Source organism: Piliocolobus tephrosceles, chromosome Y (genome assembly GCF_002776525.5).
Source record: "Piliocolobus tephrosceles isolate RC106 chromosome Y, ASM277652v3, whole genome shotgun sequence".
NCBI lineage: Eukaryota > Metazoa > Chordata > Mammalia > Primates > Cercopithecidae > Piliocolobus > Piliocolobus tephrosceles.
In genome coordinates, this window is record NC_045456.1 from 1,615,874 (window position 1) to 1,630,257 (window position 14,384).

Sequence of the window (14,384 nt, forward strand, 5' to 3'; positions counted from 1 at the left end):
GGCTGAGGTGGGAGGATTGCTTGAGCTCAGGAGGTCAAGGCTGCATTTAGCTGTGATCGTGCCACTGCACTCCAGCCTGGTTGACAGAGCAAGATCCTGTCTCGAAAAAAATTTAAAACTTTAGCCTCTTTTCTAACAATAACAACAAAATGCAAATTAAAATGAACATGTAAAAAAAAGATTATTTTGAAATATAAGATCCTAGACTATGCACAGAGTAGAAAGCTTTTTATTGTCTGATTTGGTGGTTTCAAAGGCCATCCTATTGTCAATTCTCTCCTATATTGGTTTCTCATAGTGCTTTCTTCTGAGTTAACATGCTGTTTTCATAAGACCAGATGTAAATGCTAGCCTATGTTGCTATCAGCAAACACACTTGTGAACACAGGTTATTTTGACTAGTTACAGGAAGCAAAATCCCTAGCCATTTGCTTAAATACTGCGATTGTTGGTCCATTTTGATTGGGGGAAGAAATGCTTAAAAGATCCAAGGCCTGGAAGAAACTCTGGACAATCAGAACCAGCTTGAAGGCACTGGAAGCCTAGAAGGCATATCAAAAGGAGGCAATATCTAACACCAGTACAGACTGAGATCTCAGTGCAAATTAAGTCCTAATCCTTCCTGCATTCTGAAAAGAAGTCATTAAGTTCAAAATACCAGTAATGACTTGAGCATCCCAGGCACCATATTAACCACTTTATGTAAGCTGTTTTATATAATAGTCTTAAAAAGGAAAATACTATGATGTTTATTTTAAGGATATTTAAGTCTATATAGAAAAATAAATCTTGATTCCCTACCTCATATCATATGTTCCAGAAGTTAAAGATCTCATCATAAAAGTACAACTTTAAAGCAAGTAGAAGAAAATGTAAGAGAATACTGTTGGGACCCTGGGACAGGACTTTTTCAATAAGACCTACAAAACACAAACAATAACTCAAGAGATTAATGGATCTTACTATATTAAACTAAAGATCATTGTTCAACAAACAACCTCATAAATAAAATTTATGGGAAACTGGGAAAAATTATTTGTAGCATCTACAATGGACAAGAGATTGATATCTAGGACTCGGGTTGCTCTGCAAGCAGACTGATATCTGGAACATAGGTTGTTCTGAGTATTTGTAAAACATAGCAAATATTTTAGGCTTTTGGTTATATGATCTCTGTTGCATCTGCTCAACTCAGCCATTATAGCACAAAAGCAGCCATCGAATACATGAATGAATGTGTTCCAATAAAACACAATAAAAGTTTATTTACAAAAATTGGTAGTGAGCAAGATTTGGCCTGCAGGCCATAATTTGTTGACCTCCAATCAAGAATATACAAGAAATTTCTATGGATCAAACAGAAAAATTTAGGACACACAATAGAAAACTGGGCAAAGGATATCAATAAGCAAGTGGCAGAATGAAAAACCCAAAGGGCTAAACAAGTATATGAATGTGCAACTCTATTAATAATCTAAGAAACGCAAATTAAAATGAAATGTTATCTTTTTTTGAAATGTCATTTTAAACCCAACAGATTTGTCAGAACATGGAAGTCAGATAATTCAGGTGGAGGCAAGGGTGTGGGCAAACATGGAACCTTCATGCCTTGCCAATAAGAGGGTCAGTTACAAAAAGACATTTTTGGAGGGCAATCTAGCAGTGCTAAGGGAAACCAAGTATGTGTTTCCATACTCCATATAAAGGGGGGCTCTTTCATAAAGGGCAGCAGGAAGCCTTATAACATTACACATACATTATGTTTACTTTGTAATTAAAGACAATATACACGATCTTTATTTTTCTCATTTCACTTTGGATGGACAAAAATACTACCATAGACTGTCACTAGTCTACAAACCAGAATGTGTTTTAGAAATGAAGAAATTCTTAATATTCTTAGTCTAATTCTTTTACAGTTTAGAGTTCCATATCTTTAAGAGAATTGGCTTTAGAATGCTTGATTAGATTAATAGGATGCTAAATTTAAGATAAAGTGAGAGTTCAATTTTATACTGTGGAGAGTCAATTACAGGGTTCTACTCTTAGATCCTTCTAGGTTTTCCCTCCTCTACAGTATCAGGAGCATGTCAGTAGAAAAGTTTGAGAAGCATTCAGTAAATAAGAAGGGACAATTATTGACTATCCATCAATCTTTAGCTAAATAAAACTAACATATATGGGTGTTTTTTCCTCCCTTTAATGGAAAATTAAATTACACAATATAACCTGCTTCGTAATTAGCCATTTTTTTCCTACCTCCACCCCGAGTATAACTTATTGTAGCCCTGAGTTCTGAAACAGAGGGGTTTCCTTTCATTGAATTCATATGTCATGGTCTGATAAAATATACAATGGATTATTCAAATTAGTAGTACTCTTGCTGTAGCAAGGAGTAGCTTTCAAATGCACTGTAGCTTGCAAATGCACTGATTAAAAAGGCTTATTGTCTCAAAGAAAGTATATTTACATGCTTAAAAATAACTTATTCAACTCTATTATGTTGCTGAAAACCATTCCAGAGTTAAAATAGTTGTGAAATAACTAAAACACATTTTTCCCTCCCAGTCTTTTATCACATGTACATTTACTCAAAAGGTTAGATTATACGAAAGCATATGCATACTGTTTGATTGGACATTAAGAGAAAAATAGTTTACATGGAATTGAATACTTTAAAGTTAACACATAAAGGGAGAATTTGATAGTATTTAATTATATCTCAATAAAGCTGTTAAAAAAGTGGCTTAATCAGTCATCTAGTCTTGTGGCTCTTAACTGTAGTGTAATGGGATCAGAGGCAAGAATTAGTGGAATGAGGCTAACCAGTCAAAAACTGGGCTACATTCCTAGCCTATTTTATCTGGCCCTTAGTACCAGAGAGAGGGAGAGAGAGAGAGAGAGACAGAAAGAGAGAGAGAGAGAGAGAAAGAGAGAGAGTATGGGAGGAAGCGCTAGGGCAAAAGGTCAAAAAGAACCAAATGCCATAGTTAAAACATTCTCTTTCAAGAATTCCTAACTGACAGCAGACTTTTCTGTCAGACACTAATGAAAGGAAACATGATAGTCCTCTTTCTTCATCCATAAACCAGCCGTTTCCAAGACAGTAGTGAGTGCACAGGAGCCTCATTTAAAAGACTTATTTTCAAGGCCCGCAATGACTTTCAGGTATAGATTACATGAATGAAAACGGAAGGCTGGTTCTAGAATCAAGAATTTAAAAATGATTAAGATCTTGCTTTATGTAATAGGAACAATTTTGATAGAAAAGAGTTCAAAAAAGACAACACATAGACGATGATAAACATAAAATGCTGGTACACATTTATTATTTTATTGCTAAACATCAAATGCCGGCGATTACGATATCTTCAAGTTAAAGCTTAAGAATGAATTACAGGACAGTCAGAAGATTTATAGAAAAAAACACCTGTGCACCATTAGTATGTGAACATTCAATAAATACCATAGGACAAAGTGATGACTGAGAGCCACAGTATCTATGAAGCACATGTTTACAATTTGCTGTTAGAACAGACAATGACCTGTAAGAACGATTATCAAAAAGTCAAGTTTAACTGCATGTCTTTTCAAACTGAGATGCTGAAAAGAATATATACATTCTTTACAGATTGTAGGTGATTTAAAAAAAAAAAACTCTCAAAAATGTAAACAATGCAGAGTAGGAACACTGAGAATAAAGTTTTACTGTTGAACAAAGTGACAACACAGAAAGAACACTTTCTTCAATTCTCAAAATAATCCATTTTTCTAATCACTCTACAGAAACCATAGTGGATTCTTTCCATAAAGATGATAACATGCCAGGGACACAAAGACCTTCCAAGTTATTTTTTTATGTGAACAGGTATTTACAGTAAATATTCAATAATACTTTTTACAGCTTACTTAAATAGAAACATGCTTTTTCTAATCCATAAATAACACTAATCATTATCCATTCAACTGCATTTATTAAGTACTTATGTCTCATGCACTGTGCCAGGGATGCAAAGATGAACATGATATGGTCCTTGCTGTAGAAGTGCCCACAACCAAGCTAAAGAAGAAAACACATAACATTTTCTTTCTCACATAATGAAGCCAGTTTTACACAAATGGTACTGATCTGCTCTTTCCTAGTAAAGTGGTTCCCAAATCCTGATCCTATGGGTCAACAGATCAAAATGTTTAGCAGCTGAAATAAAATGAGATTTGGGTTTTGTTTTTTCACTCAGAAAAATAAATTAATGAATAAGATTTCCTCTATTAAAACTTTTTCTCGGTTTTTAAAAAACTGACTTGCACATATACAACCTTTTCATTAGTAAATTGCTTAGTTCATGCAGTCAAATTAATTATATATTTCATGGCATTCTCCAAGCTCTATTACTTGAACAGGTCTGAGCATTACTATGCTAATATACTCTGATCCCAAATGACTATCTAACATAGAACAAATGCTGTATTTTCTGGAATAAACCAATAATTCATATGGTTTTAGTACTGTTATTAACTGATGACCCAAGTCATTAATAAAATGTTAAAATTATATTCAATGTCTAATTTCTGTTAAGGCAAATTTGTAATACAATCTAAAAAGTTTCTTAAAAATGATTAAAAAGTTTTAGTGCTTACAGAGCAACTCAATAATCTGAAAAAGGTAACCCCATAGAATACATCACTCAGTAAAGAAGTTGGATACCTGGCTATTAGTAAGTTATTGCCCTTAATCACTTCTGAGTGTACGAGAGAAGCATGTATTTTTCATCAAAGAAAGAGCAAGCTCATATACTTCTAGGACCAACAGCTTTACACTGGCCTGCTGACTTCCCAAATTTCCCAGGGCTGCATCTCCAGTCCAAAAGACCTCGAACCAAGTGTGGCTCTTCTGGGCTCAAGAGTCAGTTCCCAAGCTCTGGCAAATCCATGTTTGTACTCACGTAGAGCCATTCTCACTATACTACCAAGTCTTCTGTGGACCCAGAGAGGTAGCTTAGGGGAGAGACGGAAAGCAAGGACTAAGTACTTAATAACCTGACACAGAGAAACATGGGAGCCGCTGGTGAGGACAGAGTATGGCTCAGAGTTTAAGGTCATTGCTTCTTGGAGACAGGAACCCAGGAGCTAGGCCTCAGATGGCCTCAGCAGCACAAGAGAAAATGTTTACCCTGGAAGAGTTCCAAGCTTCAAAGCTCTATAGAGAATGGGAAGCAGGACTGCTGAAGATCTTCTGGGGTGCCTTGTGATCTGTCAGGAGACCTGGCCTAGTTCTGAGGTTCAACCCTAACTGCCTCCCTCAGCTCACATACTGCTGGTGTGAGATGCTTCCTGTAGCTCACTGTGGATGTCAAAGCTACTGCTGCTTTATGAGGGGGCAGAGATACCTTATCAAAGATGCAACTTTTGTGGGGCAAAATATGTCTCATGTTATCATAGGCCCTACTTCCTATTTTGTTCATTTATTTAGTATCATTTGACAAAGATTTTTTCCTTTCACATCAGCAGATTCTTCTATAGAATTTTACTAATTGTAATCCGACCTCAGCTTTCAGAGCACAAAATAATACACTATTAAATTTTAAAACACTTTTCAAACAAGACAAAGGACAAGAGATACAGGCCAAGACAATGGTCATCCTTCCACTTGGCCAAAGTCTGGTCTCCTTCAAATTTTGATTAATGATGCTTTTGTAAGAAGTTTTTCCCAATTAATTCCACCCAGTTCTGTTCTCCTTTATACTATTTCAACACAATATGTAATCACACGAAATGGTATCACATGAATTTGCACTTGCTTAGATATTCCACAAGCATCTGGGTACATTCAGTCCTCAATTAGAATATAGTCAGGGACTATGTCTTTCATTTATTCTGCTTATCTTTTACCACAGAGTTTGGGTACTCTGGATATGGGAGGAGCTCAGGGTTGTTGGCTAAGATGTAATTTAAGGAAACACTTTATATTTCATACCAAATAAGAATTTCAATGGCAATGGATATTACCACATAGCTGTATACTGTAACTCAGGGATTCTGTCAGATGAGTGCAAACATTACCGTGCTGTAACCATCCAGAGTCCCAGGGTCACATTGGCAGCCAAAAGTACACTGCCACCCAGCAAGATGAAAAACCCTATTAGATCTTTGACATCATTGTCTCCAATCACTGAGGTAAGGGTGGCATCTAGGAAAGAGTTTAGAATCCATTGTCCATCCAAAGCAAAGCAGGGTACTGCATTAACAATAGCCAGAGCTCCTGAGAGGGAAATCAGGTACCTGGGTTAAAATCAGTTAAGGAACCAACTGCGAGAGGTCTGAGTAGAAACCACATTTCTGTGAGTCAGAAGATATTTTACTGTGACTGAATTTGAGATTACACTTGACTTCTCTACTTTCTTTAAATCTCTGCCATTCCTTCTCAGACCTCTACTACTTAAAACAAATGAGTTTATATTATTTCAAAGTTCAAAAACCTTGACTAAAAAAATAAAGGCCAACCACTTATAAACTAAGCCAATCTATAATGAACTCATAGGAAGACTAAGTCTTTCTAATCCTTTAATGATACAACAGGGAAAGGAATGTGGAAGGAATAAGAAATAAGGGGAAAATTACTCTTTGGGCCTTACAAAGCATTACTTTATATTAGGAAACAAAGATTTTGGTCCTTGAGGCCTACTTTATTTTACTACCATCTATAAGGTTATAGCATAAGTCTCTTGTAACAAAGCTGCATAGTCTATAAAGTAAAATCTTTTTTTTTTTTGAGATGGATTCTAGCTCTGTCGCCCAGGCTGTAGTGCAGTGGAGCAATCTCAGCTCACTGCAACCTCCACCTCCTGGGTTCAAGCGATTCTCCTGTCTCAACCTCCCGAGTAGCTGGGACTACAGGTGCATGCCAAGACGCCCAGATAATTTTTCTGTTTTTAGTAGAGATGGGGTTTTGCCATATTGGTCACGCTGGTCTGGAACTCCTGACCTCAGGTGATCCACCTGCCTTAGCCTCCCAAAGTGCTAGGATTACAGGTGTGAGCCACTGCGCCTGGCCACAATCTTAATTATACACATTTTAAAAAAATAACTGCTCACTTGTTTTCCATTTCTTTTTTTAAATTTAAATAATTGAGGAAAGACATTAAAAAATTTAAAAGCGACAAAATTAAAGAACCCTCCCATAACTTTCCAGTAATTCAATTCTGCATAATAATTAATATGAAAAAATTCATCTTTTATGTGCAATCATAATATGCTAAAGACCACATGAGATTTGGCCCTCTGAATTGCTATCTTAGTAGTTGAAACCAGCTTGATCTTTCTTGTGCATTCCTCCCTGGGATTTACATAATTCCTGGTTATGCAATTACATCCTCTATTTGGTCAGAACTAACAGGCTCAGATGGGGCAGAATTCATCACCTCAGAAGTAACTGAAGCTTCCATCCTTTATAAACTCACTAAAACATTTTAGACCTGTAAATTCAATTCTCAATTTGTATTCTGGGTTCTTTCCCTTCTACATCTAAACCTTTCTCACTCTGATTAATCTTTCTCCTCTGACTTCTTCCCTCCTGGGTACAATCTGATCTTTTTCAACTTTCGAGACTCTTGTTCAGTTATTAGCAATTAAGTGATACTTGTGAGGTCTATACTTGTAATGCTCTATTCAAGGTAAAATTGATAAAGATCCAAGTAACACACTTTTAAAACATGTTTCACACCAGAAAGGATACTTGACAAATGTCTCCACAATCACTGGCAGATCTATGCTTAGAAAGTTAAAACGTGGGATAAAACTGGTGATGCTCACTGAAAAAGAAAAATAAGGAATAATAAATATTATTCATACCAGAGAAGCAACAGCATTATGAATTCTACCATATGGTTAAAAATTGGGCTAGCAGATTAAATTGATTGAGAAAGCCCCTCCTAAAAAGCCCTTCCTAAACATATGCAGGCTATGTACCTCACATATAAAAGCAGTCAATACTTCCAGAATATCTAATAAAAACAGCAGAATGAAAAAACACGTCCCAGTGTGTACTTACATTTTGAGGCGAGAGTAAGAAATTTACATTAAGAGTCCTTACCCTTTCAAAGTGGTATAACCTTAAAATTATATTTACTCCTACTATTATGCTACTTAACCTCTTTCAGGTCTTTTTTTTCCTTCATGGCTAAACCAAGGATTAAGATGAGGGAATTTAAAGTCTCATCTACTCTGTGGATTCCATAATCCCGTTTTTGTTCAAAACATTTTAAAACTATCCTGCAATTAGTCAGAACTCATAGTACACATTTCTGAATGACCCCCACTAGGGACATTTATTCATTTATTGAGATTTTATTTAATAGTTGCAGTCTAGAGTCATTTAGTGTCAAACTGATAAGAAAAATGACCGCAGTTGTATCTCAGGATATGACTATGGAGCAATGAGAGAGTCTTTTAAAGAGTGACATAGGCCAGGCGTGGTGTCTCATGCCTGTAATCCCAGCACTTTGGGAGACCAAGGCGGGCAGATCACCTGAGGTCAGGAGTTCGAGATCAGCCTGACCAATATGGTGAAACTCTGTCTCTACCAAAAATACCAAACATTAGCTGGGCATGGTGGTGGGCACCTGTAATCCCAGCTACTCCGGAGGCTGAGGCAGGAGAATTGCTTGAACCTGGGAGGCAGAGGCTGCAGTGAGCCGAGACTGCGCCATTGCACTCCAGGCTGGGCAACAAGAGCAAAACTCCGTCTCAAAAAAAAAAAAAAAAAAAAAAAAAAAGGAACATAAAACCCACATATCCATTAACTATGAATGAATAAAGAAAATGTGGTCTATCCATACCAAGGAATATCATTTGGCCTTAAAAAGCATGAAGTACTAATTCACGCCACAACACAGATAAACTTTGAAAACATTAAGCTACATCAAAGAAGCTAGTCATAAAATATTCCATTTATATGAAATGACCAGAACAGGCAAATTTATAGAAACAGAAAGTAGATTAGAGATTGCCAAGGGCTGGGGGTGTTGGGGAGATACAGGGAGTGAGTACTTAATGGGTATGGAGTTTCTTTTTGTGGTGATGAAGATACTCTGCAGCTAGCTTGTGGTGATGGTTGCACAACTCAATATATTAAAAACCACTGGGCTGGGCACAGTGCCTCACGCCTGTAATCCCAGCACTTTTGGAGCCTGAGGAGGGAGAATTGCTTGAGCACAGGAGTTTGAGACCAGCCTGGGTAACATAGTGAGACTCCGTCTCTACAAAACCCAAAAAATTAGCCCAGCATGGTGGCACACGTCTGTAGTCCCAGCTACTTGGGAGGCTAAGGTGAGAGGATCACTTGAGTCCGGGGTATGGAGGTTGCAGTGAGCCAAGATTGAGCCACTGCATTCCAGTCTAGGCGACAGAGTGAGAATCTGTCTCAAAACAAAACAAAAACAAACAAACAAAACCCCACCGAATTGTAAACTTTAATGGGTAAATTGCATGGTAAACTATTTAAAAAATCTTCTACAACAAAATGAGTTAGACTATGTGATCTTTAGCCATAAATAACTTAGTCTAATGATGCTGCCACTGCTAAAATGATTATGTTGGACCAGTTTTGAAAGTATATTCATATGAAAGTCATGTGTCACACACAAATTATAGTTACATCCCCATGCATCTTGGTATTCTCTAGGGTATGTTGCTCTTGCCACTGTTTTGGGGAGCTTGGATAAATTTAATAAACTCTCAGAGGACATCTGAGAGATCACCTATTTCACCTGGGCATAAATGGTAGGGAAGGGAAAATGCGTCACTCTGCATAGATAGGCATGGATTCAGCTCCATCTTATTTTATAAATTCAGATTATCTTCCTACTGCATAATTTTCACTTAATGCTTAAGAACAAGTTAACAAGACTTTGATAAATGGTCAAATTTATAATAAATGTATTGATTCATGGATTTGTAGTGAGTTTCTATTACTGAAACTATATGTGATCTTAATGATTTTCTAAGTGTCTACCACAAAAATACTCACCTGTGTAGTGAAGATGCAGAGGATGTCCTACATATAACATATCAATTTGAGGTGGGTGTTTTACTTTTATTAAGCGAGTGTGAGTTTCCAAAGAAGGTATTATACAGAAACTTGAACTTGAGCTTTTTGTACAATCTTTATTGGTTCTGCAAACTTGGGTCGCTTCAACTGCTTTCCGGGCAGGAAGACATGTATGCTATAAATAAAATATTAATCAGTCAATATTAAAAATGATTTATTAAGAAAAACCTAAGTTACATTCCTTCAACGTTTTTCATGCCATGTAGCATATCAGGAATGAGGCTCATATAAAAGAAATGCCATTTATGTGCACCTACTATAAAATAGATTTAAGTACCCCATTTGGGTCAAATAAGATATTATCACTATAAATTTTTAAAGATTTTCAGATGAAATGTGACATGTGAAATGTAGAGATTTTAATAAAATGATACAAATAGAGCAAAAGAGAGAAGTTTCCATAGATTCCATTTTAGCTCTACATGCTTATTTAGTAGTAATTACATCAGACAAGCAAGACTGCTTCAGGGACAACTTACCAAACGCTTATTAAAATTATTTCTGTAGGAAAAGCACACATCTGTGAGGCTGTGATTGTTACAGCATTCAGTTGAACCATCTAGCCGTTTGTATGCTAAAGAGAAATACACTGTTTATTAGAGTCTCTTACATAAAAACACATTTGTGACAAAAAGAATAAGTAAAATGGCATATTTTTACTTTATTTAGAAGCAACTGTATAATTCAGAGTTCAACTTAAGGGCTACTTGCTGCAGTTTGATTTTACATTACCAAAAGAGATCCATTCAATTTTAAATCAAGAAGCAGCAGTTACCCTAGGTTAGTTGTCCTCATATAAACTGACCTACCCATAAAGCCAGAGTTGCAGTACCTCAGTAAGTTTCACAATAATAAGTCCGGCTGGTCAAGCACAAACATTTAATGAACTACTATTATGTGCCTGAATGCCAATGATCCAACATTACTTCTGAACCCCTGTACTGTGGTGCTGGTAAACAGAGGTGGCCAGAGGATGCCCAAGACATCCCCATTATATCCAAATACCTATTCTACCCCAGGCTTACTTTGGGGCTCCCCCTAGAGAACCAGGGATGCCCAATTTGACCGACAGATGTGCACATACCTGCATGTACACCAGTAATCCAGTTACCATTTTTGGAAGACAACAGCAATGGGGCAACTGCTATTCCATTTATCTATCTATCTATCTATCTATCTATCTATCTATCTATCTATCTATCTATTTATTTAGAGTCTCGCTCTGACTCCCAGGCTGGAGTGCAGTGGCACGATCTCTGCTCACTGAAACCTCTACCTCCTGGGCTTAAGCAATTCTCCTGCCTCAGCCTCCTGAGTAGCTGGGACTACAGGCATGCACCAACACACCTGGCTAATTTTTGTATTTTCAGTGGAGATGGGGTTTCACCATGTTGGCCAGGCTGGTCTAGAGCTCCTGACCTCAAGTGATCTGCCCACCTCAGCCTCCCAAAGTGCTGGGATTACAGGCGTGAGCTATTGCGCCTGGCTTACTTATTTTTTAAAGTTCTTTCATGGACTGCTTTACTGGTATTGGGAGCAGAATAAGGAATGTAAGTCACTTATATAGGTGGGACAAAAAATGATTTCATGTATTTATTTAGGAATGTTTGCTGCATTCCAACACATCAAACTGGTAAAGCATAAACTGATGGGTGGCAAGGACCAATTAAATTTGAATCTTGAATATAAACTACCATACTCAGATGTGCTGATGAAAATAGACTCAAGCACCAAATTATCCGTTTCTCAGTACTACAAAAAGCTTTTCTATTACAAGAGTGCCTTCAGGAGCACTTAGCATGAAAATCTTAGTTGATACGCAATATAATTTTAATTTTATAAAAATTTTGTATTTCAGCCAAAAGTTTTTGCTTGCTTGTTTTTAAATAGCTTTTTCATTTTGTTGCACTCTACCATTTGAGGAAGACATCTTTGTATTGGTTATACTGGATTTCCCTTAGCCATACACTGTCGCTCTCCTTTCTTGGCTCAAACATAGCAAAGAACCAAAAACAGAGGCAAAGGAAACTAACTGATGATTGGCTGTATGGGTAATTTTGTTCTGTTTTCTTTTTTTTCTTATTTTATTTTATTTTATTTATTTTATTTTATTTTATTTTTGAGACAGAGTCTTACTCTGTCGCCCAGGCTGGAGTGATCTTGGCTCACTGCAACCTCTACCTCCTGGTTCAAGTGATTCTCCCGCCTCAGCCTCCTGAGTAGCTGGGATTATAGGCATGTGCCACCATGCCCAGTGAAGTTTTGTATTTTTAGTAGAAATGAGGTTTCACCATGTTGGCCAGGCTGGTCTCGAACTGCTGGCTTCAAGTGATCCACCCACCTCGGCCTCCCAAAGTGCTGGGATTATAGGCATGAGCCACTGGGCTGGCCTGTTCTGTTTTCTTATCATAACTGAATGGGTATTTAATTTTGAGTGAGGAGTAGTATTTAAAATATTAAAGCAGACTGTGAGCATCTAATGGCACAGACAAATCCTAGCCTATAATCATTTGCCAGCCCTAATGGTAAAGTATAAGGTAAAAAGTTGTTCAGGAATTCCTTAGAAAAATCAATCCAAGCTAAAACCCTCAGTGTTCTCTTTGACCAGATTGCCAAGTCCCGTGGATTTTTACCTCCTCCTCATTTTTCTACTTATCTATTCCCACTTGAGTACAGACTAATTCCCTCTCACTTTTAAACTACCTTATCTCATATGATTCTCTTCCTAAACTGAATTACTGGCAGTTCCTTGACCAGCTTCTATTCTATGGTGCTGAGGTCCATGTCCATCTCGGCCTCCTGAAAGTAAACTCACTGTTGATGGCCAGTTCAAGGACTAATGCTGTGAAACCTGCCTTCATCTTCTTAGTCAAGACTGTTATCATTTCCCAGTATTGCCTGTCATTACTTAAATTTAAACTTGTACTGTAATAATATGGGTATGGTCTGTTTTTATGACTAAACTGTGAGCTTCCTGAGGGAAAGGTTTCTCAGTGTCTTATATAAGGTGGATTACTCAATATACACTGAATACATAAATGATATTCTACGTGATTTGCCTTTGTATCAGTAATGATCTTAAAATGTTTATAGCTGATGCTTAGTTACTAAGTTTTCTTAGAGGAATGGGTAGAATACAGAATTGGAAGTCAGGAATTTATTATTGCTATTGATATGGCATGTTTGGTAATATAAATGCTTAAATGGGCCAAGCAGGTACCAAATAAATGAAGTGGATCATATGCAGAAAAAATAGAAAGTGGTGGGGACTGTGATGAACTAGAAAATACATGGCCTGTTCTAGGGGGTTAGCAGCCAGGCCACTCAATTTGGGGCCCAGAATTGACAGATCTTCCATTTTGTCCCAACAGAAACCAGAAATCTGGACCTTCATGTGAAGCCTGTTGAAGTTTAAACATTGACAGCCAATTAAAAATTTAAAAACACTGGGCAAGCCAAAGCAAATACATCTGCTAAGGCTGGATTTGGCCTGGAGGCTGCCACCAATTTGTGATCTCTGTTTTTTTCTTCCCGTGGCATTTATTCCAAGCAAAACAGAAATCCATGCCTGTGGCCTCCGTGACATGATTAAGTACTACCTCCTGACATACATAATTTTCCAATAGAGTTAAATATTTTGTTTGCATGTGAGAAGTAAACTTGATATTTCTCTATTGCTATCTTAAAAAGCTATAGGCTTAAACATAATTTTAGAATCTTTTCTACTGGGTCACATAAAGAACAAGTTACTTAACCAATTTCTGTGACTTGATTCTTAATCTATAAGATAGGGGGTACGACACAGATAATTTTTACATTCATGTGTTTTTATCAATTACGAGAGGCCAATACAATTCTACTTTGGAAGTAATATTCCAGATTGCAATAGAATGTCCCCAGGGGAATTTATGGGTTCAATTTAACTCTAGAAGATTAAAATTGTCCTTAAAAATCCCCAGTATGGGAGATAATCAGAAATATTTAAGGCCAGAAAAGTTTTATAATGTTACTACAGGGAGAACTCGTATATTTTGCATGTACCCTAAGATGAGCCCTAATAATAGGCACGGAAATAGTCCAGTCTACAAAGAATGGTCTAGACCAGAGGTAACTGTGGAATAAAGCTGGGGAGAAGAGATTTTTTCAATTTCTAGTTCACAGTGCCTACCATTTTCTATATCTCTAACATGAACTGAATAATTTTCTTACCCTAGCTTATCAAATATATAACACATAGCTAGGGCTCCAACACAGGGAAGCAAGCCTATTTATTCTCAGT

The 14,384-nt window shown here is 37.0% G+C and overlaps 1 protein-coding gene across 2 annotated transcripts in view; it reads right to left on the reverse strand.

The window, feature by feature from the left end:
* Positions 1 to 14,384, reverse strand: part of MBTPS2 (membrane bound transcription factor peptidase, site 2) — a 59,151-nt gene that overhangs the window by 9,144 nt on the left and 35,623 nt on the right. Inside the window, exons 8-11 of one of the 2 annotated variants that reach the window (XM_026451879.1) lie at positions 10,585 to 10,679; positions 10,025 to 10,220; positions 7,733 to 7,808; positions 6,061 to 6,279 (exon numbers count right to left, since the gene is read on the reverse strand). In XM_026451879.1, the coding sequence (XP_026307664.1) occupies positions 6,061 to 6,279; positions 7,733 to 7,808; positions 10,025 to 10,220; positions 10,585 to 10,679 (586 nt within the window). Of the gene's footprint in view, positions 1 to 3,301; positions 6,280 to 7,732; positions 7,809 to 10,024; positions 10,221 to 10,584; positions 10,680 to 14,384 lie in introns of those variants that run through there. The other variant, XM_026451880.1, reaches the window with a different exon arrangement.